General features: G+C 37.6%; 1 protein-coding gene across 2 annotated transcripts in view; it reads right to left on the bottom strand.

The window, feature by feature from the left end:
* Positions 1-272: 272 nt before the first annotated feature.
* Positions 273-23000, bottom strand: part of LOC139939603 (protein PTHB1-like) — a 30066-nt gene continuing 7338 nt past the window's right edge. The window contains exons 6-24 of one of the 2 annotated variants that reach the window (XM_071935622.1): positions 22331-22584; positions 21781-21868; positions 20949-21044; positions 19983-20112; positions 19504-19685; positions 18907-18983; positions 18243-18272; positions 14927-14983; positions 14338-14440; positions 13527-13634; positions 12259-12399; positions 11700-11795; positions 10494-10666; positions 8952-9104; positions 7956-8138; positions 7352-7550; positions 6999-7095; positions 5464-5720; positions 273-4910 (exon numbers count right to left, since the gene is read on the bottom strand). In XM_071935622.1, the coding sequence (XP_071791723.1) occupies positions 4756-4910; positions 5464-5720; positions 6999-7095; positions 7352-7550; positions 7956-8138; positions 8952-9104; positions 10494-10666; positions 11700-11795; positions 12259-12399; positions 13527-13634; positions 14338-14440; positions 14927-14983; positions 18243-18272; positions 18907-18983; positions 19504-19685; positions 19983-20112; positions 20949-21044; positions 21781-21868; positions 22331-22584 (2579 nt within the window). In that variant the 3' untranslated portion in view covers positions 273-4755. The remainder of the gene's footprint in view (positions 4911-5463; positions 5721-6998; positions 7096-7351; positions 7551-7955; positions 8139-8951; positions 9105-10493; positions 10667-11699; positions 11796-12258; positions 12400-13526; positions 13635-14337; positions 14441-14926; positions 14984-18242; positions 18273-18906; positions 18984-19503; positions 19686-19982; positions 20113-20948; positions 21045-21780; positions 21869-22330; positions 22585-23000) is intronic. The other variant, XM_071935623.1, reaches the window with a different exon arrangement.

Raw genomic sequence — 23000 nt, forward strand, 5'->3', positions numbered from 1 at the left:
AAAGAATTTCTTAACATAGCTTTTTTTTTGGGAACCTCATTTTCTGGATGGTACAAGATGTTTCAAAATGGCTGGTCTTAACTTTATTTTATACCTATTTGTTTTTACTTTGTTTATGACTGCTCAGCATTTATTATTTGTACTAGATGAAATAGTTTTTGAAATGACATTCTTCAGTCAACAAACAAATAATGGGAAGGAGGATGGGACAAAAACAGTGGGGAAACATAATTTAAAAAGCAACAACAACATTAAATCAATTCAAAATCAAATCAATTGAATCAAGCATTTATGTTTTATTTTGTGATCTCAAGGTGATTTCTAGGCTCAAAGATATATACACTCAGGCAAAAACTAAGTCCCAATTTTGTTAAAGCAATAATAAGTATTACACATTTTTCCTTTCTTTTAGAAGGCAATGGACACTATTTGTAAATACTAAAATTACTGTTACATAAAAACTTACTTCGTAACGAGCAATGGAGAGTTTTTGAGAAAGAAGTAATTTCTCACTTAGCCTAAATATTTTAATTGAATTCGAGACCTCAGCTGATGAGGTAGGTCTCAAATTCAAGCATCCCAAAAACACACACATTTTTGGCAACAAAGGTGTTTTTTCTTCCACTATTCTCTCGCAATTTTGACGACCAATTGAGCTCAAATGTTCACAGGTAGGTTTGTTATTTTATGCATACTGTTATGGAGTGGCATTAATAGGCCACCGTAGCCTTGCTGTATGATGATGTCATGGGATGTGAATAAACCACTTGCAGTAAATGCTACTACTGGAGTCCTGCCATCTTTAGCATACATGTATGTTGAGATACACCAAGTGAGAATACTGGTCATTGGCAATTACCAAAGGTGTCCAGTGCCTTTAAGAGAACATTCTTAAAGGACAGAAAGTCAATAAAACATGACTGGAACATTTCTTACAATGAGTTCTGAACACTGGAAAATTGGTTGATTGTGTAAAGCATTAATTGTTATATAATAAAATAAATTTTGGGTTTAACTATTTACTTAAAAGTGATTTATCTGATGAAGTCTAGTCAACTTGTTACCCTATGATCACAACTTTCTTTTGTAAAGTATGCTGTACAAATTAGTAACATCACTAGAATTGCTGCATAGCTATTACATTTATGACAGTTATTCTTGAATTCTGAATCACAGCAAATAAAATTTAAAACACTGCAGCTTTTACAATTACAACAAATCTGTATACTTCCTCATGTTGTCATAAAAAAAACCTTTGGCAAAAAAAAAGCCCCAGCAATTTGCGCTCAAATAAAGGAGAAATTATTATATAAACAGCAACACCCTGTGTCAGATTTCATAGAAATGCTAAGCCAAAAGCTACTAAGCATTTAAGTAGGCTTTGAAACTTTGCATGGTAGAAATACGTTAAGTATGGTTGGGGAGGTAACACCATATGATAATCTCTAAATGACGATCAGAGCATCCTAATCAAAACGTTGAGTTGAAACCTACAGTTCTTTTCAGAACCACCCCAACTTATTTAGAGGTTATCATTACATGGTGTTAACACAAAGCTACTAAGCACAAAACAATTTTGCTTACTGTAATGAGATTAGAGCTCGCCAGCAAAATTGAAATGTCACATGTGCCATTTGTGACCGTTTTCCTTCCAAATTTTGCTAAGCAGATTAGCCTCAGTGCTTCATAAGCAATATACAGAGCTGCTAGCAAATCTGCCAAGCTCAGCAAACTTTTCTTAGCTGAAACAGGTTATCAGCCAAAATGCAATGTCATAAACATTATACTCAAAACTGGGTCGCCTCCAATAACAGCTCTGTAAAAGATGGCCTTGTGTGCCCCCCCCCCTACAATGTTTCTCTAGTACTTCTGAACTTTTGTTCAACTCCAAACTCAATAATGACGAAAAATTAAGGCTTTTGATTGGGTGATCAGTAGGTTACTGAGGTACCGTACATTAGTAACTGTTTTAAAAACTACAAATAAATCTTTTCAAATCAAGCCTCTATAAACACACATTAACCTGTTTTCATGGACGGAAAAAGAAAATTGCACAACAAATTTACAGACAAAAACTGAATACATAGTATGAAAACAGTCCTGACAGAATTTTCTAATAGAATCAAACATCATGATGAAGTGCACTTTGTTTGGTCAATAAACATTCTAATTTTAACACAACACGACACATGAACCAGTAACTATGTAAATAGTTGTGGATTTAGTGTTTCAATTATCAATCTTGAATAAAGACAAAATGAAACTATCAATATATAATATATAAATACACACCGTGACACAAAATGTACACCATTATTTCAACTTGGAATTTTAAAGGTTTAATGAAAACAATCATCATTTACTACCAACATCAAAGTTTCTTCCTTCTTCTGTGAGTAAGAGGTGTTTCTGAGCACTACATGTATTCGTAAAGCCCGGTTCGTACTTCCTGCGAATGCAGATATTAAATTTTGACGTCACAAATTTGCAACAAATAATTTGCATCAGATGAAATGTGCTCAACTACTGCGAAACATTCACAGTGAAAACAGGGCTGTGACATCAAAATTCATATCGCATTCACATTCGCAGGAAGTATAAACAAGGCTTAAAGGATTTGGGTACTTTTTCAAAATTTCCATAGATTTACATGAAACTTACAGGGTTTGAAGATAATGATAGTGGAAAGTTTCCCTTCAAATATTACTTACTGAGGTGCTGTAGTTTTTGAGAAATGAGTAAACAAATCTCATGAAAATACGTTTGTAAATGATTAAAATAATTTTCGTCTCATGATACAAAAATTATTTTCATGACATTGTTTTACTAATTTCCCAAAAAACTACAGCACCTCAGCACGTAATATTTTCAGGGAAGCTTTCTACTATCATTATCTTCAAACTGTGTAAGTTTAGTGTAAATCTGTGGACATTGTGTTTTTTGTCCTAAAAAGTTACATAGAACCTTTAATGAGGGGGTGACTATGGCTAGTCATAGTACTCTTAAATTAACATTGAAGAACTAACTCAAGGGGTGGGTAATCTTAAGTACTACGTTATCCATAAAGTTATATACCATGAAGGTATTTGCAACTGACGTCAACACCCTATTTTGTAAAATGTACAAAACTTGACAAATGGAATGTAGCATTTAAGGCAATGATCAGGAATCTAAGAGTGTGGACATTTTGATGCAGAGTTGGTGTATCTTACAGTACAATGTATTGAACAAATGGGACACTCTCTTTAAAGGCACTGGACACTATTGGTCATCACTGTTAGCATAAAAACTGACTTGGTAACAAGCAATGGAGAGCTGTTGATAGTATAAAACATTGTGAGAAACAGCTCCCTCTAAAGTAATGTTGTTTTTGAGAAAGAAGTAATTTTCCACTAAAACATTTGAATTTGATTTTGAGGCCTCAGAATTTGATTCTAAGGTCTCGAAATCAAGCATCTGAAAGCACACAACTTCGTGTGACAAGGGTGTTTTTTCTTCCATTATTATCTCGCAGCTTCGACGACCAATTGAGTTCAAATTTTCACAGGTTTGTTATTTTGTGCATATGTTGAGATACACCAAGTGAGAAGAGTGGTCTTTGACAATTACCAATAGTGTCCAGTGTCTTTAAAGGGTGTACATAACACTGGTAAGAGTAAACATATAAATGTTCACAGATTTGCACACAACTAACATGGTACAAAGATGATCATGGTGGGAAACTCCCTTTGGAATATTTTTGCTTAAAATGCAAGTTTTTGAAAAATAAACAATTAGTTTTGATCTTGCAAGTCCAAAACTCAATGTTTGAAAAAAGTGCCAATGGTCTTTGACAATTACTAATAATACACATGTGCTTTAAATAGTAAATGACCTGATGTTTCGACCCTAGCAGAGTCTTTCTCGAAGGCTAAATGACAACACAACCAGACACATATTGCTTATGTGCAAAACATTCGTGCTTTAAAATAGATATTGCTATTACTTACATCAGAATAGCAAATACCACGAATGGTATTCAAATACAACAAAACAGTCAACGGTATCAATTTAAACAAAACTAAAATCTTTTCAGGTATACTTAACAATATAATATTTACAGAATATGCAAAAATCTGCATGTGTGAATATCTTAACTCTTTCTTGTTTTAAAGTACATTTCTTACAAACATATATTCCGGTATTACTTTATGACTTTTTACACCCCTTTCTTGTTGTTTTACAATGCATAGTCACATTAACTTTGCATATATGCGTCCAAATTTATAATACCAGTCCGCAGTATGTTATATGTTGACCTCTGATGATACCTTGACTGACATGACAGGTCCAATATCATAACACCAGTCCAAAGATTTGTATACATTGATCTTTGATAGTTTCATGACTCAGATGACAGGTCCAATATTATAAGACTGGACCTTTGATGATACCATGACTCACATGGCAGGTCCAGTATCATAACACCAGTCTGTAGTTTGGTACATGTGTGTATTGATTTTTGATGATGTCATGACTCAGATGGCAGGTCCAATATTATAACATCGGACCTTTGATGATACCATGACTCACATGGCAGGTCCAGTATCATAACACCAGTCTGTAGTTTGGTATATATTGATTTTTGATGATGTCATGACTCAGATGGCAGGTCCAATATTATAACACTGGACCTTTGATGATATCATGACTCACATGGCAGGTCCAATATCATTTAACCAGTCAATAGTATAGTCCATATTGATCTTTGTTGACCTACATAACCGAGAGAGGCTCTGGGGAGCCAGTCCCTCCAAAGAAATTGTCGTCTGCTTCGAGATCAGGCTCAGGGTTCCGAGGGCTTTTAGTCTTTTTCTTCTTCTTCTTCTTGATGGGTTTAAGTTCCGGTAAGCCGCCTGGGGATTCCATGGCTGGAGGAAAAGAGACAGAAATAGTTTGAAAACATGGGAATTCCTATTAATTTGGGGTTGAAGAAAGACAAATTTACTAGAGCAGAATTCTAACCAATGACCTCCGGATTAACGTGCCGGCGCTCTACCAACTGAGCTATCTCGCCCTATGTCTCTGGACTCCCTATTTTGTCAATATCTTTGATTTGGGTGCTATTCAGAAGTCGTACAGCCGTTAGCTGTAGCCAGGGATCACACCCAAGTTAATGATACAACCTGGGAAGCCGCAGCCAGAGGATCAACTTAAGGGGATGCAACATTTTTATTTCAAACATCAAGTTATAAACCACAGTGGTCTCCCTATTTTGTTGATAATTTTTGTTCCGACTAGAAAGCTGCGGTTGTGCCGATGTTTGGGACCACTTTAGTTTCACGATAATATTGATAATATTGTTTAGAACAGCATAGACTCCCCTTCACAACAGTTGGTATTTTTGTTAAAATTTCTGAGCATACCCCAACATTCACGCGCAGCTGCTTCGTAACAACTGCTTTGTAACAGTGAGTAACTTACGCATTCCGCCCAGAGGTGGTAAAGCTGTCCCCCTGACCCCAGGGCCGCCCAGAGAGGGTAGATCGCCTAGTAGCCCGCCCCCTCTTGGTGAGTCCTCTGTGCTGTTCATACTGCCGCCGTTCTCGCCCCCTGGGCTGGGTAGATCTTCAATGCCTGGTGGTAAGCCTGCTGGTGCATGGATGTTGTTACTCAACGGTGCGGGCTTGGGACTTTCCTCGTTGATTAGTGACTTCTGGCTGCTCTTACGGAACTCCAATCTGAGGGTGATAAAAGTTAATGCAAACTATTGGATTTTGTTCTGCATTACAGTAGTTTTGCAACATAAAAAACAAGTGCAGTTACAGTTTTTCCTTTATTCTTACCCTTTTAAACAAAAAGGGTATTTTATGAGTGGGAATAAAAGAAGTAATGATTCTATCTTAAACGGCAATTTAAAACCTTACTTGGTTGTGTTATCACATCGCCACTTTTTTTTCTTCTCAAAAACTTGACGACTAATAAAGCTGAAACTTATACAGGTAAATTACATCAAATACATACATCTTTTTTCACAGTTAGTAGCGATTCATGTCATGGCTTAAAACTTGATCTACAAAAGGTATCAAATCCCTTTAAAGGCACTGGACTCTATTGGTAACTGTCAAAGACCAGTCTTCTCACTTGGTGTATCTCAACATATGCATAAAATAACAAACCTGTGAAAATTTGTTCTCAATTGGTCGTCGAAGTTGGGAGATAATAACGGAAGAAAAGAACCCTTGCTGCACAAGTTGTGTGCTTTCAGATGCTTGGCTTGAATTCAAGACCTCAGCTGAGGTCTTGTAATCATTTCAAATATTTTAACAAAGATATTGACAAAAGAGGGACACTGCCAACAAAGAGCAAGATAGCTCAGTTGGTAGAGCGCCGGCACGCTAATCCGGAAGTCGTTGGTTCCAATCCCACTCTAGTCAATTCTTTGTTAAACCAAAAAAATCATTTCTAAATTTACCCAGTCAGTTTCCCTTGTGGTTTATATTGATATCTGAAACAAAAATTTGCATCCCCTTAAGGTGACCCCCTGGCTGCCACTTCCCAGGTTGTATCGTAATTTGGGTGTGATCCCTGGCTACACGGCAGTTAGCGGTTGAATGGCTTCTGACTGGCACCCCCGAACAAAGATATTGACAAAATAGGGACACCGCCAACATAGGGTTACATAGCTCAGTTGGTAGAGTGCTGGCACGTTAATCCTGAGGTTGTTGGTTCCAATCCCACTCTAGTCAATTCTTTGTTCAACCCCAAAAATCATTTCAAATATTTTAGTGAGAAATTACTTCTTTCTCAAAAACTATGTTACTTCAGAGGGAGCCAATGTTTAATACTATCAACAGCTCACCATTACTCGTTACCAAGTAAGTTTGTTTGCTAACTTGCTAACAAGTTTTTTGAGGAATTACCAATAGTGGCCAGTGCCTTTAATAGATGTTAGTTTTGCATCGAGGATTAAGAATATAATTTGTTTTAACCCTTTCACCATTGGTAGGTATCCTTACCTTTTACTCCTGTCAGGTGCCGATGTCTCAGAATCAAAGTCCCTCGGAGTAGACGAAGTAGGACGACTTCTTGGCTGAGTCGTTTCAGTTCTTGCCTCTATAAAAATAATAATAAAAACAGAAAAATTACAATAAGTTGTAGGGTGTCATGACCGAGTGGTAAAGAGCATCAAATTTAAGTTCTGGTGGTTAAGTCACAGGAGTGTGGGTTCGAATCCCGATCATGACACTTGTGTCCTTGAGCAAGATACTTTACTGTAATTGCTTCTGTTCACCCAGGGGTATAAATGGGTACCTGTGTCAGGCGACATTAAACAAAAAATCTAAAAAATAAATAATAAAAAACTACTGACCTGGTGGTGTCTGACCTTCCATAAACAGACGGGCTCCTTTACTGAGACGTTCAGAGAGCTGTGTGATATGTTTCTTGAGTCGTGAGGCGTCGCCGGCCATGGTCAATGGTGCTGGATTCACCGCTTGATCTATGGCTTTCTTAGCGAGGCAGGTACGCAGAAGGTTGCTTACACCGGCATCCACGGCTTCTTCCCAGCCCTGACGAGAAAAACATAGAGATAACAATATTAATAACTAGTTTTCATGTAGCATCTACGAATCTCTCAAAGCACTTATTAAAATTCATTTCCATACAGAATTTGCAGGTTTTTAATTATGGGACCATTTATTTTATACCCTGGGTTTACAAGGTGCTGTATCTGAAGACCTAAAGAATAACAGCTGATTTCCATTATCACAACCAAATTTGAAGGGCAACTTGTTTACATGTGAAAAAATTTGTATGGCTTTTCACTTTTTCTCCAAACTCAAATAACAGATTAAGCCCAATTTTCAGCCTGCCCTACAAGATGGTGACTTTCATAGCAAAAAAAGGGATATTCGATACGGTCTATAACTAAAAGGTTCAGTCTGCCGATAACAAATATTTCTATATTGCTTTACCTGCTCCCCGTCACAGGCCACATGAGGCATGAGACTTGATTTCAGGATCTGAAACTCTTGCTCCGTCATCCCATTGGCCAGTTTCATGATGGTGATGATCATGTGCGTGGCGCAGCTCAGACCCAGTGAGCAACGCACCAACGCCTTGTGGTTCTCCTCTACACCATCAGCCAACTTTAAGATCTGGGATAAAGAAATATCAATTCAAATTTGATTTTAGGTGAAATTGATAGATATAAAATTCCAAAATTGCGCTTTTGACTTTTTTGACAACTGCTCGAGTACGAAATGACATGCCTTATCAATACTAAAGACCGCTCATACTTCCTGCGAATGCGAAGCGAATGTTGAAACCACAAATTCACAACGAATAATTTGCAACAGTTCAACTGTGCTCAACTCACTTTCAAATGTCTTTGCGAAAAGGAGAGTTGTGACGTCAAATTCGCTTTGTATTCACATGAAGCGTGAACCGGGGCTTAATTCATCGCTCGAAATAACCCAATGCACCCACAATAATTGCAGTGGTGCCCCATGCTTTTGCTTTGGTGCTCTTTTAAATTTTCCTCAAAGAAGTGATCCTTACCAGAAGAAAATTGTTGTGCCCCTTCAAGAGCGAAGTTTAAGGCCTGCATATATTTGGAAATTGAACCAAGATTTCATTTGCAAGCCTGAGGAAATCTGTGAACAGAAAATCATTTCTGGGAAGAGTTGAGGGCATTTTTTCCATTTCAAAGTTTCGTTTCAAAGACATATTATGCATGGGTATGAATATAACATGTCCTATCTTAGCCTCTTTTTACACTTTCATCCCGTTGTTTGCAATGCAACTTACCTCTGTACTTGCTGTTCTTTAAAAAAACAAAATCATTTTTCGAGAAGTGCGGTGACTACTTCCTTTTCCACAAAGAGAGCTTTGGTTTTTGGGGGACTTTTTTGAATGTTTAGTTCACAGTTGATAAATAAAACTTTCCTGGATTATAGTTTGATTCTTACCTGTCTGTATGTCCCATCAAGAAGTGTGTCTAGATTAGACAAAGGAGACGGTGTCTTGTCTTTGAATCTTGTCAGTAACCTTCGCTGGATAGCCCTGAACTGCCGAGCTCTCTGATCCAACAACTCCTTGTAGCGCTCCGCGTTTATCCTCAGCTACAGGGAGAGCAAACAATATGGTCATCACCAGGAAAAACTTATTCTAATGCCGTGATTGCCTACTTCAGAGCCCACTCTGGCACTGTATAAATATCTTGGATTTATATAATAAAAGATTGCCTTGTTTGTCAGATAGATAAAACAAGAAAGGTTGTAGTAGCACTTATAGACTAACTAATTAAATAAAAAACAGCATAAGCTTTTTTAGCTGAATACAAAATGCCTGTATGTACGTTTGTACTGTATGTATGTACATGTAGCAACAACTACTTCATCAGATGCAAGATGAAGCAATTGTTGCTACAAAAGCCAATGAGTTGTTATGTAATTAGTTAGTCTTTTAACCTTTCTGGATTAACAGGGAAAGCACAACGGTGTACTTCTTAAAAATATTCATGTTCACTAGGCCTGGGCGAATTATTCGAATATCCGGTTAATGGCGAATAGGTTTTCCTATCCGTAACCGCGGATGCCTTTTTTTTCTTAACCGGATATCCGCATAGGGCGCGAATACCTATTTACAAACCGGATAATTCTGTAATTACAACCGAGTAACCGGATATTCTTTAATATCCGAATATCCGCGGACGTCGGGCGACAACTGATATGAATGTTTTGTCTGAATTCTTATGAGACTTCTATTAAAAGACAGCATAAAACTGCATAAATTAAGTATTTAACTATGCTCACCTCCGTGAAGAGTTAAAACAATGACATTTCACACGTAATTTGTTCAAAGATTAAAAAAGTTTTCCTTCACTTAGAGTCAATCACGATCAAAACAAAAAGCAAATCGCCATCTTTAAATTAGATCCGGTCATTTTTATGAATGAACCGAGTAACACTGTCTAAAACTAATATCAATCCGCCCATAAGATCTCATTCCCAAACGAATAGCGCCCTCTTGCGGCGAAAAAGCTATTCGAATATCCGGTTAATTTCGGATAGTTGGCCAGCGGTATCCGAAAAACAAAATTTCACTATTCGCCCAGCACTAATGTTCACCTTCTGCATTTTCTAATGAAAGTACACTTTGCTAAAATTGTAAATGGCCTTTCCACACTTTCACAATGAAACTGTTGTAACTCTTTCATACGCCGACCGATCGCTAGCGACTGGTTTAAATCCCTTCAGAAAAAATAGTTTGTATGGCCACATGCTATTGTAACCAGGGTTTTTTAGTGTGTTTTTTTTGTGGGGGGGGGGGGGGTAGGAAGGTGCCATTTGCAAAAAAAAGAACAAACACTTAACGGGTCCATATCATGCTCCATTGACCATTAAAAACATGCTGCATGAAAGGGTTGAAGAAAAAGCATTATTTTAGTTGATCAAGGAGATTCAAACCTTTTCACCTTAAATCATGACTGCTGTAACATGGAGTCTTACCTCTAAATGGGTGTCAATGAGTTCAAAGTACTCCGTTAATGGAATAGTCCCTGCATAGGACACCTCAAAGTCCTTGATTCCACTGCTTCTCTGGTAGGACTTGATCCTGTCTATGAAGGACTGCATGATGAGCCACATGGATTCAAATACGTCAGACTGCAACCTGTAGCGCTCTGAAACGTCAACACACCCAACAAACATTAGCAAACCTTTTTCCTGCCACAACAGAAGTTAAAGGCAGTGGACACTATTGGTAATTACTCAAAATAATTATTAGCATAAAACCTTACGTGGTTACGAGTAAAGGGGAGATGTTGATAGTATAAAGCATTGTGAGAAACGGCTCCCTCTGAAGTAACTAAGTTTTTGGTAAGAAGTAATTTTTAACGAGTTTGATTTCGAGACCTCAAGTTTAGAATTTGAGGTCTCAAAATCAAGCATCTGAAAGCACACAACTTCGTGTGACAAGGTTATTTTTTATTTCATTCATATCTCGCAAGTTTGACGTCCAATTAAGCTCAAATTTTCACAGGTTTGTCATTTTATGCATATGTTTAGATTAACTAAGTGAGAAGACTGGTCTTTGGTAGTTACCCATAGTGTCCACTGTCTTTAAACAAGCGTTTCAGTGTGACAAAAATTACTTTAGAATGTACAACCAATTTACGCGGCTCTCCTCAAAATTGCTCTGTGATTTTCACCTTTTTCCCCTCAAAAACTTGTTTTCCTCTCAATATATTTCATACATCTTCATTCACAGCAAGTAGGAATTCATGTCATTGCCCAAAAACTGATCAACAAAAGTTACCAAAACCCTTTCATGTAACTTGAGGTTAAACCCTGGATTACCTCGAGTAACCACCTGGGCCCAGTTTCATAGAGCCGCTTAAACACAAAATTATTGCTAAGCAAAACAAAATTATGCCAAGCATACAAAAATGGCAAACAATATTTTTGGCTTGCTTAAGCAGCTCTATAAAACCATTGGCCTTAAGCCTGTGGTCCAGTGTAAGTTTCAAGCGCTAAAGCAACATCAGTGCAATGACTCAGTAGCTTTATTTGTAAGAATATTTGTCGCTTCTTCCAGAAGACGATCAGAGCATACTGTTAGAAATGTTGAGTTGAAACCAGTGGTTCTTTTCAGAACCACCCAAACTCATTAAGAGATGAAATCCCAATTACTGACGGTTGGGTAAATCAACTTACGAGATGATTTGGATGCTAGGATGGTGACCTTTGGCCCTCCGATGATCTGAAAACCAAGAGCTTGACCCGGGCCTCCAGCACTGGGTCCAAGCAGATCTGAAAATCAAAAATTAAAAGAAAATAAAAAATAAAAAGTGGGAGAATTAGCTGAAACTGTAACAAGCTTAGATATTTCTAAATAAGTGGGTTTTGAGTTCAGTCTTAAATGAGTCCATCGAGTGGAGGCACGTATGTGGACAGGAAGGTTGTTCCAGAGAGTTGGTGTAGCAATTGAACAGGCGCACTTTCTGAAGCGAGTGATAGGACCAGCGTTGAAATCCAGGTGGGCGGTAGACGATGATCGGAGAACACGAGACGTAGGTTGCTTTTTGGAAACAAGTGAATCTGGGGCCAATTTCACAAAGATCTAGGATTGATTGTAACTGCAAATCAATCGTAGGTGCTAAGTTCAACGTGATGCTACAACACAAATCACTATGGTGGTACTGAAAATTTGTCTTGCGATGAGTTTTATTGCTTTGTGACATCGGCCCCAGAGATATATTTAGGGGTTTTTTACCTGGAAATATGTCATTGAGATTGGCAGCGTTTCTGTTGCTATCGATGGTGACTTTGTAGGTGGCAGTCTTGACAGGAGGGCACGGCTTGACGACCAACTTCAACGGGAGTTCGATGTCACTGCGGACAACTCGAGGGGCTCCTGCGAATGTGACAAGATCAAGAGACTCATATTGAATTTGAGGCACGACATGGTGAGGGATCAATTTATATTTGTTATTGCGGCGACACCATGTGTATATCTGCTGGGTAGATTGTGTTCTTTTGAGAACTTTTATTGCTATATGTTCTACTACCGCGAAGTAGATTTTTCAAAATTCAAGAGACTTCTCTACTACTGGGTAGGCCTGGGCGAATTATTTGAATATCCGGTTAATGGCGAATAGGTTTTCCTATCCGTAACCGCGAATGCCTTTTTTTTCTTAACCGGATATCCGCATAGGGCGCGAGTACCTATTTATAAACTGGATAGTTCTGTAATTACAACCAAGTAAACGGATATTCTTTTAATATCCGAATATCCGCGAACGTCGGGCGACAACTGATAGGAATGTTTTGTCTGAATTCTTATGAAACTTCTATTAACAGAGCATAAAACAGCATAAATTAAGTATTAACTATGCTCACCTCCGTGAAGAGTTAAAACAATGACATTTCTGACGTAATTTGTTCAAAGATTACGAAAGTTGACCTTCACGTAGAGTCAATCACGATCAAAAGAAAAAGCAAATTGCCATCTTTAAATTAGATCCGGTGATTTTTATGAATGAACCGAGTGACACTGTCTAAAACTAATATCAATCCGCCCATAAGATCTCATTCAAAATTTGAATATCCGGTTAATTTCGGATAGTTGGCCAGCGGTATCCGAATATCAAAATTTCACTATTCGCCCAGCACTACTACTGGGGAGTAAGTTTTTGGAATTCAGGAGACTTCTCAGTTCTGAAGGGACAACCACTTTCAGATAGTGGATCGAGGGGACTCTCATTGTTAACTTCACTACCACACAGCGAATTCTTAATTGATCTCAACGTTTCGACTACCTTGCTCTAGTTATCGGCAGCATTTTGCTCCACAGCACCCTGTAAACCAACATGGTGCTACAAAGGAATCATAGGTCTCGCACACAAACGTAGCTCAACATACCTTACAGGACAAAATACTAAGCACTTTCATACACCCCCTAAGGGTGTGATAAAGCGCTAAACAAAATCAAATCTAGTATAATCATTGTAATTATGTCTGCCATTCAATAAAATACATTACCTTTTGGGGTTGTGTATGTTGCCATAGCAGAGGCGGTAAGACTAGCTGGGAGAGAGTTCCCGCGGAGAAAGAATGACACCAAGACGCTCGAAGGGGCTGACGCATCACCTACAAACAAACAAACAAACAAACAAACAAACAAACAAACAAACAAACAAAAAATCAAACAAACAAGGAGTCAAACTAACATACATGCATAGTTATCATCGATGAGGCAATTGAAGAAAAAAAAATGCAAGTTTGCCCCTAAACAAGGCTAAAAGCCACTTTCGGTAAGGGGCTACAAGAAAGAATAAAAGCCACTCTTGGTAAGGGGTTACAAGAAGACAAATATTAAAGATGAAAATAGGGAGGTGAAGGTAGAAGTTGACATTCCTCTTAAAACAGTCTAGTTGTATTATAGATTGAAACATCCACCAGGCAAGGAGTTCCAAAGAGATGCAGTATGTGGGATAAAGCTGTTGGAATGGCCCTTTGTTCTACATCTCGGCAAAAGCAGTATGTGACCATACTCTTTATAATTGTTTAATCAGCCTAACTAAAAAAAATTATATTTGAGACAAGCAAGTACAGAGAAAAGCTGTTTGCCATAAAAACGGGAGGGCCGTGTAAAAGAGGCCCGAACAGGTAAAGTTATATACATTTAGATGCATACATAGTATGCCTTTGAAACTTTGAAATGGGAAAAGCAACTCAACTTACCAAGATATATTATCTTATAAAAAAAAAAAAACATTTTTCAGTTGGGCTATTTTACGTGACCATGGAAGAAAGAAAAATGATTCTTTCAACTTTCTACCCAGATACTTACCGATGAATGGGAAGGTGAAAGTACTTTGGTTAGCAGAGAGTGGGTAAGGGCAATAGATCAACAGACGAACGTTGGGTAGACTCTTGTTGCTCTTCAGAACCAACTGTACAAACAAAAAACGTAAATAATTGTTTTATATATTAATATCTCGCAACTTCGACAACCAATTGAGTTCAAATTTTTACAGGTTTGTTAATTTGTGCATATGTTGAGATGCACACCAAGTGAGAAGACTGGTCTTTAACGATTTTCAAAGGTGTCCAGTGTCTTTAATGATAATAATAAAGATGACGTCTTGATAGGTGCTGAGATCGACACTGAAGTGCACATGGCACTTTATCAATAAATATTATTATTTATTTGGCCACTTACAAAAAACAAACATCATATACAAGTAGTCTGTTTAAAAAAAAAAGAAAAAAAAAAAAAAAAATCGTTCATATCAAGTTGGCCAGAGTTGCGAAAAGCGTACTCAAACACTGTGACAGGAAAATTTCCTTATCAAAACTTGAACATTTGAACATAACTTATTTATTTTTACTAACAAAATTTTACTTAAACATTAAAAATAAGAAATGAGGCAACTGACCTTGACTGTGATGGATGGGATGGGGTCACTGTCCTCCACTTCAGTTTCCGTAGCATTCTGCCGGGGATAAATCAAAACCAAAGAGAGTTTACAGACAGTAAAGGAAATAGATAAGAATCAATTAGGTTTAGGTTAGATAACCTTCCGTAAGTCTCAAGGGAAATAGATTTTGGCAAATAAGAAAATGTAATACACAGAAGTTGAACAACTCAATCAATCTCATTAGGTCATGCAAGTTTCACATCTATTGAAACATTTTTGGGACACTCTGGTTTTGTGTACATTACTTTAACGTGGAAAGGAAACAAACTTGTGCAATTTAAAGGCACTGGACACCATTCGTAATTAATCAAAATATTTGATAGCAAAAAACTTACTTTGATGATCATTGAGTCCAATTTTTTCACAGATTTGTATTAAAGGCAGTGGACACTATTGGTAAACACTCAAAATAATTATTGGCACAAAACCTTTCTTGGTGACGAGTAATGGGGAGAGGTTGATGGTATAAAACATTGTGAGAAACAGCTCCCTCTGTAACGCAGTTTTCGAGAAAGAAGTAATTTTCCACGAATTTGATTTCGAGACCTCAGATTTAGAACTTGAGGTCTCGAAATCAACCATCTAAACGCACACAACTTCGTGTGACAAGGGTTATTTTTCTTTCATTATTATCTCGCAACTTCGATGACCGATTGAGCTCAAATTTCCACAGGTTTGTTATTTTATGCATATGTTGAGATACACCAACTGTGAAGGCTAGTCTTTGACAATTACCAATAGTGTTCACTGCCTTTAAGTGAGGAGACTGGTCTTTGACAATTATTACCAAAGGTGTCCAGTGCTCGTTGTTCAAATATGCGCAAAACTTGCACAGTTGTTAGAGTGTTTTAAATAAGTATATTGTACGAAGTTATGAAGAAATTATCACCTGTTAAGAGTGGTTAAGATTTTCCATACAAAACATGTACATATCTTGTTACATGTAAGTACTGTTTAGAAACATTGGCCCCTTACTTTGTTTTGCATTTAATCCATACATGTAAGTCCTTTTGATACATAAGAAGGTGAGCAGTTTGCAACAGCTAGTTCTATTTTCTCTTGTTAAAGGCAGTGGACACTATTGGTAATTGTCAAAGACTAGCCTTCACAGTTGGTGTATCTCAACATATACATAAAATATCAAACCTGTGAAAATTTGAGCTCAATCGGTCATCGAAGTTGCGAGATAATAATGAAAGAAAAAAACACCCTTGTCACACGAAGTTGTGTGCGTTTAGATGGTTGATTTTGAGACCTACATGTAAAGTTCTAAACCTGAGGTCTCAAAATCAAATTCGTGGAAAATTACTTCTATCTCGAAAACTATGGCACTTCAGAGGGAGCCGTTTCTCACAGTATTTTATACCATCAACCTCTCCCCATTACTCGTCACCAAGAAAGGTTTTATGCCAATAATTATTTTGAGTAATATACCAATAGTGTCCACTGCCTTTAAGTATTGATTGTAGATGGCTGTCACGTACATGTGCTTTCCATGTGCTTTCAATTGCAATGTATAGGATGTGTAATTTGCTACATATATTAGTTTGCTAGCACAAGATTGCTGTGGGTATGCGATGTTGATCATGTTACCTGTGACAGAAAAAAGCCTGCCAAAAAGCCTACATGGAATTCATGCAGGCTTGGGTCGATTTCATAGAGCTGCTAAAGCACAAAAAAAGTAGCTAAGCACAACAAAATTATGGTTACCAGCTAAAATCCAATGTAAAATCTGTGACTGGTATCCTGCTTATTTTTTGCCAAGCAGAATTTGGTTTTAAAAAAGCATTATTTTTTGCTTAAGCAGGTCTATGAAATTGGGCCATGATCTGTGCACAGCCCAATGGAAGACAACATCATAACTTCCAATTAATGGAGATCGCACTGTCTGATTATTATCATCATTTAATATGAGGAAAGGGGACATGGCATCTCAAAATTTGTACAGCTGTTATTTTTGTAACTCTTGAATTTACATGGAAATTATAACACAAAATGTAAAGATTCCGGTTTTGACTAGTAAAGTATCTTGCCTGCCCAAAACGCCCTGGAAGGTACAAGGCAGGGACATGATAGGCTGTTTAGAAAAATACTGAATGCGAAAGCTACCGAGCTCGAAAACTTGCGAGAATGAAGCCCAATGCATGTATACATTTATCTTGGGTTTTAAAAGCCGCGTTATTATATGGTTTTATCTTCAAGTGCGCGCTAAACCTCCAATCAGATTTGCAGAATGGAATGGTGATATAAACCAATTTTGCACAGCCCATATCATTATCTGTATCTTGTGCGTTCTATATCTATGTCATGCGCCAAGTTTGCTTGAAGATAAATACGTTATCACATACGCGCTTTTGGAAATGGGAAAAAATAAAGCGCGTCTGTATCCCATATCCGAGTTGGCCAAAGCAGAAGCGCTATATTTTTCTTATTCCACTCGTGCTTGTGTGATAACTTATATCTAAAAAAAATTAGAATTTTATCTTTAAATGTTTTGTGTTTTTTTAAACCGAAATTCCATTTAAAAACGGAGAAATCACATCCCTGGCAAGGTCACTCCTTTAATAAATAAAGGTTACATGGTTTATATATGGGTCAGTGAGTACAGTGGGGGTCACAATGAATGTGGTTGGTCAGTTATTGTGTTGGTTATCTCTGTGTTAAATGTAATATGAATAAATATTTCAGTGTTAAAGTGAATGAGAACAAATGTTTGGTGATTAATTAATGGACAGTCAATATGCCATAGGACTTTAGGTCAAAAATCTGCAGGTCCTTGAAAGAAAATACTTGTTGTGTAGATATCAGTGTGACAGTAACATATCCTTTATATTTTACCACGTGGCCCTGGGATTTTCCTTATCTTTTTAGGCCAAGGTACAATAATAAATAAATAAATAAAAGTATTATAAAACATATTTTAAAAGGGAGGGAAAGGAGTGTTACTGATCCAAGGAAAAGGTAGCTCTGACCAACCAAACTGTTCTGGGTTCATTTATCCAGAGATGGCTATTTTACATGCAAATGTATGCAGTTATTCAAAAAAGATGCAAATAATGCTCTACATCATAAGGTTTACCAGCCAATCACAGCTAAACATTAAGCATATAATCAACCTGTGGTCACTGCATTATTCAGTATCATTCATGAACTTGTGCACAGTAAAGAATAGGTTCCACCACCATCCAAGGTTAGTTTATATGAATATGTATGTTATGCAAAACACATCAAACCATGCTGTTGTTTGTCTGTTACATGCAGTGCAGTGTCTTACCGTTGCTCCCTCTGTGAAATACTTGTACACCTTTTGGATTGTTTTTGGCACACACAAAAATAAAGTTGGGGTTACTGGCAATAGCTATACCGGTGCGGCGTGTGCATTATTGTACTTTTTATTCCCGAGAAATGAAATAAATATAAATATAAATACAAGGAGTAGCTATTGGCAGGCATTTGGCGCAAAGAAATGGAAACCAAAGTAATTTGTGTTGAAAAGCGATTAAAATCTTAAACTGTACTTTTCTCCAAAATAATGTATGGAGAACTTCTGTTCAACAAAATTTGCCAGTAGTTCTACAATCGATAGGACTATGCTTGCAGGTTGTATTCAGTGTTATAGCTCTGTCGATAATGCCAACAAACACAAAAGAAAAATGAAGTCACTCCGACTGGCATTCAATTTAGATACAAAAACCTGAAGAATGCATGACTTATATGAATAGAAATAATTCTTTTCCACTTACTTCTTACTTGACTAAAAACAGTTTTTCAGATTTTTGCAAGGGCAAAAAAAAATCAGAAAACAGACCAAAGTATAGGAAGAATATCATGTCTGTTTTTTTTTCTTCAAACTTTAATTTTTGATGAGTGTTGCAGACAACCTCTGGGAGGCCATGTCATCTTGTGATTTTATTTGTGACTTGATTGGTTCAACTTACCGAGGTGCTGTCTAGATTGGGCGGCACAATGACCTCTAACCTCAACTCTTCCTCATCGACCTTCTTGGGCAGCAAATCTGGAAAACAATCACCATAAAAATACATGATAAGTACTTTGTCCAGAACTTAGTATTGCAAATGAATTTTGAGGCATTGCATGGTGAGGTATCAATAAATATTTGGTTAGCGGTAACACCATGTGTATATCTACTTGTCAGGTAGATTAGGTTCATTGAGAACTTGTCTTGCTTTATATTATACTACCGAAGCGTAGATTTTTTTAATTTGGAGACTTTTTCAGTTCTAAAAAGAACTGTCTTGCTTTTTAACTACTACCTGGGTGGAAGGTAGGAAATCGGCTGGGACTACTACTTAGTTTTGTATTGAGGCAAAAAGTGTTGAGAATAATTTTAAGTAAAAGAAGAAACTGTAAACTAATTCCCCATGAAGAAGATACAATCAAGTGAGATTTGCGGTAACACCATGGAATTTAACAGTTCTGTTCTGACAGACGTAAAGAGGGATTATAGAGTGAAAATTTTTCCTTGGATTTGAATTTGACCTTGGAAGCCCCTCTTCAAGTTAACATCCTCTTACTTTGTTTTGAGGCAGAATCCTTGATGGCTCTCTGTAGTTTCTTCATCTCCATGTCCTGCTCCTCGTAATTGATATCGCGCGACTCGGTGGTGGGGGTGACAAACATGGATGGGTCGGTGCCGAGGTAGGAGCACACCAGATGACCCTGGTCGTCTAGTGTCGTCATCACGCCCTTCAGATCTCTGCAAAGCAAAACAGTAAAAAAAAAATCAAGTTTGAGAGTGTAATGTATTGTTGTTAGGACTGCACAAGTCTTTTTTGGTTGTTAGCTTGTATTGTCGGTTGTCCTGCTTTGATTGGCAGCATACTGCGCCACAGCACCTTGTAAACTATTACATGGTGCTTTAAAAGGATTAGGTCTTATAGTTCAAACATCGTCCTGCATATCTTGCAGGAAATTAGTGTATACTAAAGTTCCTTAATTGTCACCGAGTGACGGATATGCGCGCCATACAAGAAGCCACTATTATTATACTTACTGGAATTGGCCAACTCTAATGGCCACAGGTATATGTTCCAGCTTGGATGCCCATTTCAGTGTAGCATCCTGGTATATCAACAGCTGACTAGTATGCGTTGCCACCATGTAAGTGATACTTGTCTCCAAGGCTGGACAGACAGGGAGAGGGACAGAGAAGAACAAATTCCACAGTCATCACTTACTTTAATTGTTTCCATTTGCAAACAAATAATTGACAGAGAATGTTTGAAATAAACATGGGGGGATCGTGCCTTTTCTATGGCAGCACCAAGGATGTGGAATCATCTTCCTCAGAACATCAGGTAATCTACTTCACTAGCAAATTTCAAAACTTTGCTTAAATCTCATCTTTTTTCAAAAGCCTACTGTACGGCGCTATGAGCAACGACTGTTGGAGTAGCGCCTTATAATTTAACGATTGATTGATCTATTGATGAACAGCGTGCAGAGGGCTATGGTTTTGAGGTCATATCCAAGTTTGTTTTCTTTAGAACTCAGAACTCTTGACCATTTTTGCCCTCACCCCAAATGAGATTTTAAAACGCACAGATGAATAGTTTAATACATGAATTAGCCCTCAATAAGACAAAACAAAACACAACAACACCCCAACAAACAAAACTCTTTGCATTGCCAAACTTGCTCACCCCAATTGAAACGTTATAATATAAAATGGTTATGCTACTAAAAATGGGTCTCATAATTCAACAAAGCTCTGCATATCTATTTTTAAACTGATGAGGAGTTACAATACCTATCAGGTGTAGATAAAGTGTTAAATTGGGGGAGAAAACAAATTGAAATTCATGAGTAAGAAAAACGTTCTTCCAATAATAATAGATAATTCTGGAAGTTACCTAACCACAAACTTCAGTTTAGCATTTACATTATGAACATCAGTTTAGCAATTCCATTATGAACACCTTTTATGAAATGACCTACAAAACAAAACTCCGATACTCACAAGTTCCATGAGGGAAGAAACAGCTCGGACTGTATTCCAATTTCTTCATGAATTTGATTGCACCTGTGTCCTTCAAACAGACAATGGATCGCTCGCCTGGGGTAGTCAAACAAAAAACAAAAGAAATAATGGCTGTTTGTTAGTGTACTCATATTTACTACTTCGAGAAGTATGCTTTAAAGGCAGTGGACACTATTGGTAATTACTCAAAAATAATTATTAGCATAAAACCTTTCTTGGTGACGAGTAATGGGTAGAGGTTGATGGTTTAAAACATTGTGAGAGATGGCTCCCTCTGAAGTGCCATAGTTTTCGAGAAAGAAGTAATTTTCCACGAATTTGATTTCGAGACCTCAGATTTAGAACTTGAGGTCTCGAAATCAACCATCTAAATGCACACAACTTCGTTTGACAAGGGTGTTTTTTTCTTTCATTATTATCTCAAAAGTTCGATAACCAATTGAGCTAAAATTTTCACAGGTTTGTTACTTTATGCATATGTTGAGATACACCAACTTTGAAGGCTAGTCTTTGACAATTACCAATAGTGTCCACTGTCTTTAAAAACTAAGGCCGTATCCGAATTGGCGGCTTCAGCTGTTGCTAATGGTGTAGCTAAGGACGTACTATACTTCAATGCATGATGACATCTAGCCATAGCCGTAGCTGTAGCGGATAATATAAATGGTCAGATAGCAGAAAAGTTCAAGAGCCCATGAAAACTTTTAAAAACAATACAATTTACTCCACCAAAAAAAAAAAAAAAAATTGGCTTCCAAATGCCTGGCTACCCAAAATATACTTGAGTTCTGTAAAGGTTGGTATGACTTACCAAGAACCATGATTGATGTTGACCCCTGCGTTGACGTTGTTACACTGAGGTCCAGAGCTGCCTCCCCAAGGTTGTATGACCAGTCCATCTGCCATCAAAATAAAACCAATCAGGACAATATAGTACTATTATGCTATGTGCATTTATAGCCAATCACAAGTTTCTGGTATTGTATGCACTGACCAATCACAAGCCTCTGGACACCTTTTCAAAGACTAGTATTCTCAATTGGTATATCCCAACATAAGCATGAAATAACAAATCTGTAAAAATTTAGACTCAATCGGTCATCGAAGTTGCAAGAAAATAATGAACAAAAAACACTCTAGTTGCACAAATTTGTGTGCTTTCAGGTGCCTGAAAAAGGTATTTTGAAATTTGAGTGACAAATTATCGCTTTCTCAAAAACTTTGTTACTTCAGAGAGAGCCGCTTTTCACACTGTTTTATACTATCAACAGCTCCCCATTGCTCATTACCAAATTAGTTTTGTATGCCAAAAATTATTTTGAGTAATTACCAAGAATGTCCAGTGCCTTAAATTTACTCACAGTGATTCTTTTCCCAGATGTGATTGACTGAGACTCAGCTTTGGATTTCACATCTGTAGCCACGGCGAGCACCTGGTACTTATAACTCTCAACCTGCCAGGTTGAGGATACGGTGATGAAGGAGTCGGTCCGAGGGACGTATCTGATCGGCCCGGGCAGGAGGAACCCCGGCAAGAACCGGCTGAAGGAGAAACTCTCCTGCTCGAAGAAGGAGACCGCGCCGTCCATGGACTGGATACATAAGAAATCTTTACCTGTCGAATAAAGATATAATAAAATTAGCTGTTGCAAATCAATTACAGGCAGCAACCAACTCACACGCTTCACCTGCCAAGAACAGCTTGGATACTTCCCGCCCAAATGTGCATCGCCCTGGCCCTACTTAAGCTCCACCACTAACAGTAGTCCAGCATTCTCCTGAAGACGAGCAGAGTATACTGTTTGAAACGTCGAGACCCAACCGGCTCTTTTCAGAGCCAACACTCCCTCAACAGAGATATTATAAATAGTTGTACCCACAAGTTTACTATTTAGTATTTGTAGTTACTTCTTACAGGCAAGATTTTTGGTCATTGGAAAAAAAGTAGGAATATTTTATCGAGTCCAAGGGCTGACCTACATGTACATGTACACATCATGTAGGCTCAAATAAACATATCAAGCTGTTTAA

The sequence above is a fragment of the Asterias amurensis genome, chromosome 7 (assembly GCF_032118995.1).
Source record: "Asterias amurensis chromosome 7, ASM3211899v1".
Taxonomy (NCBI): Eukaryota; Metazoa; Echinodermata; class Asteroidea; order Forcipulatida; family Asteriidae; genus Asterias; species Asterias amurensis.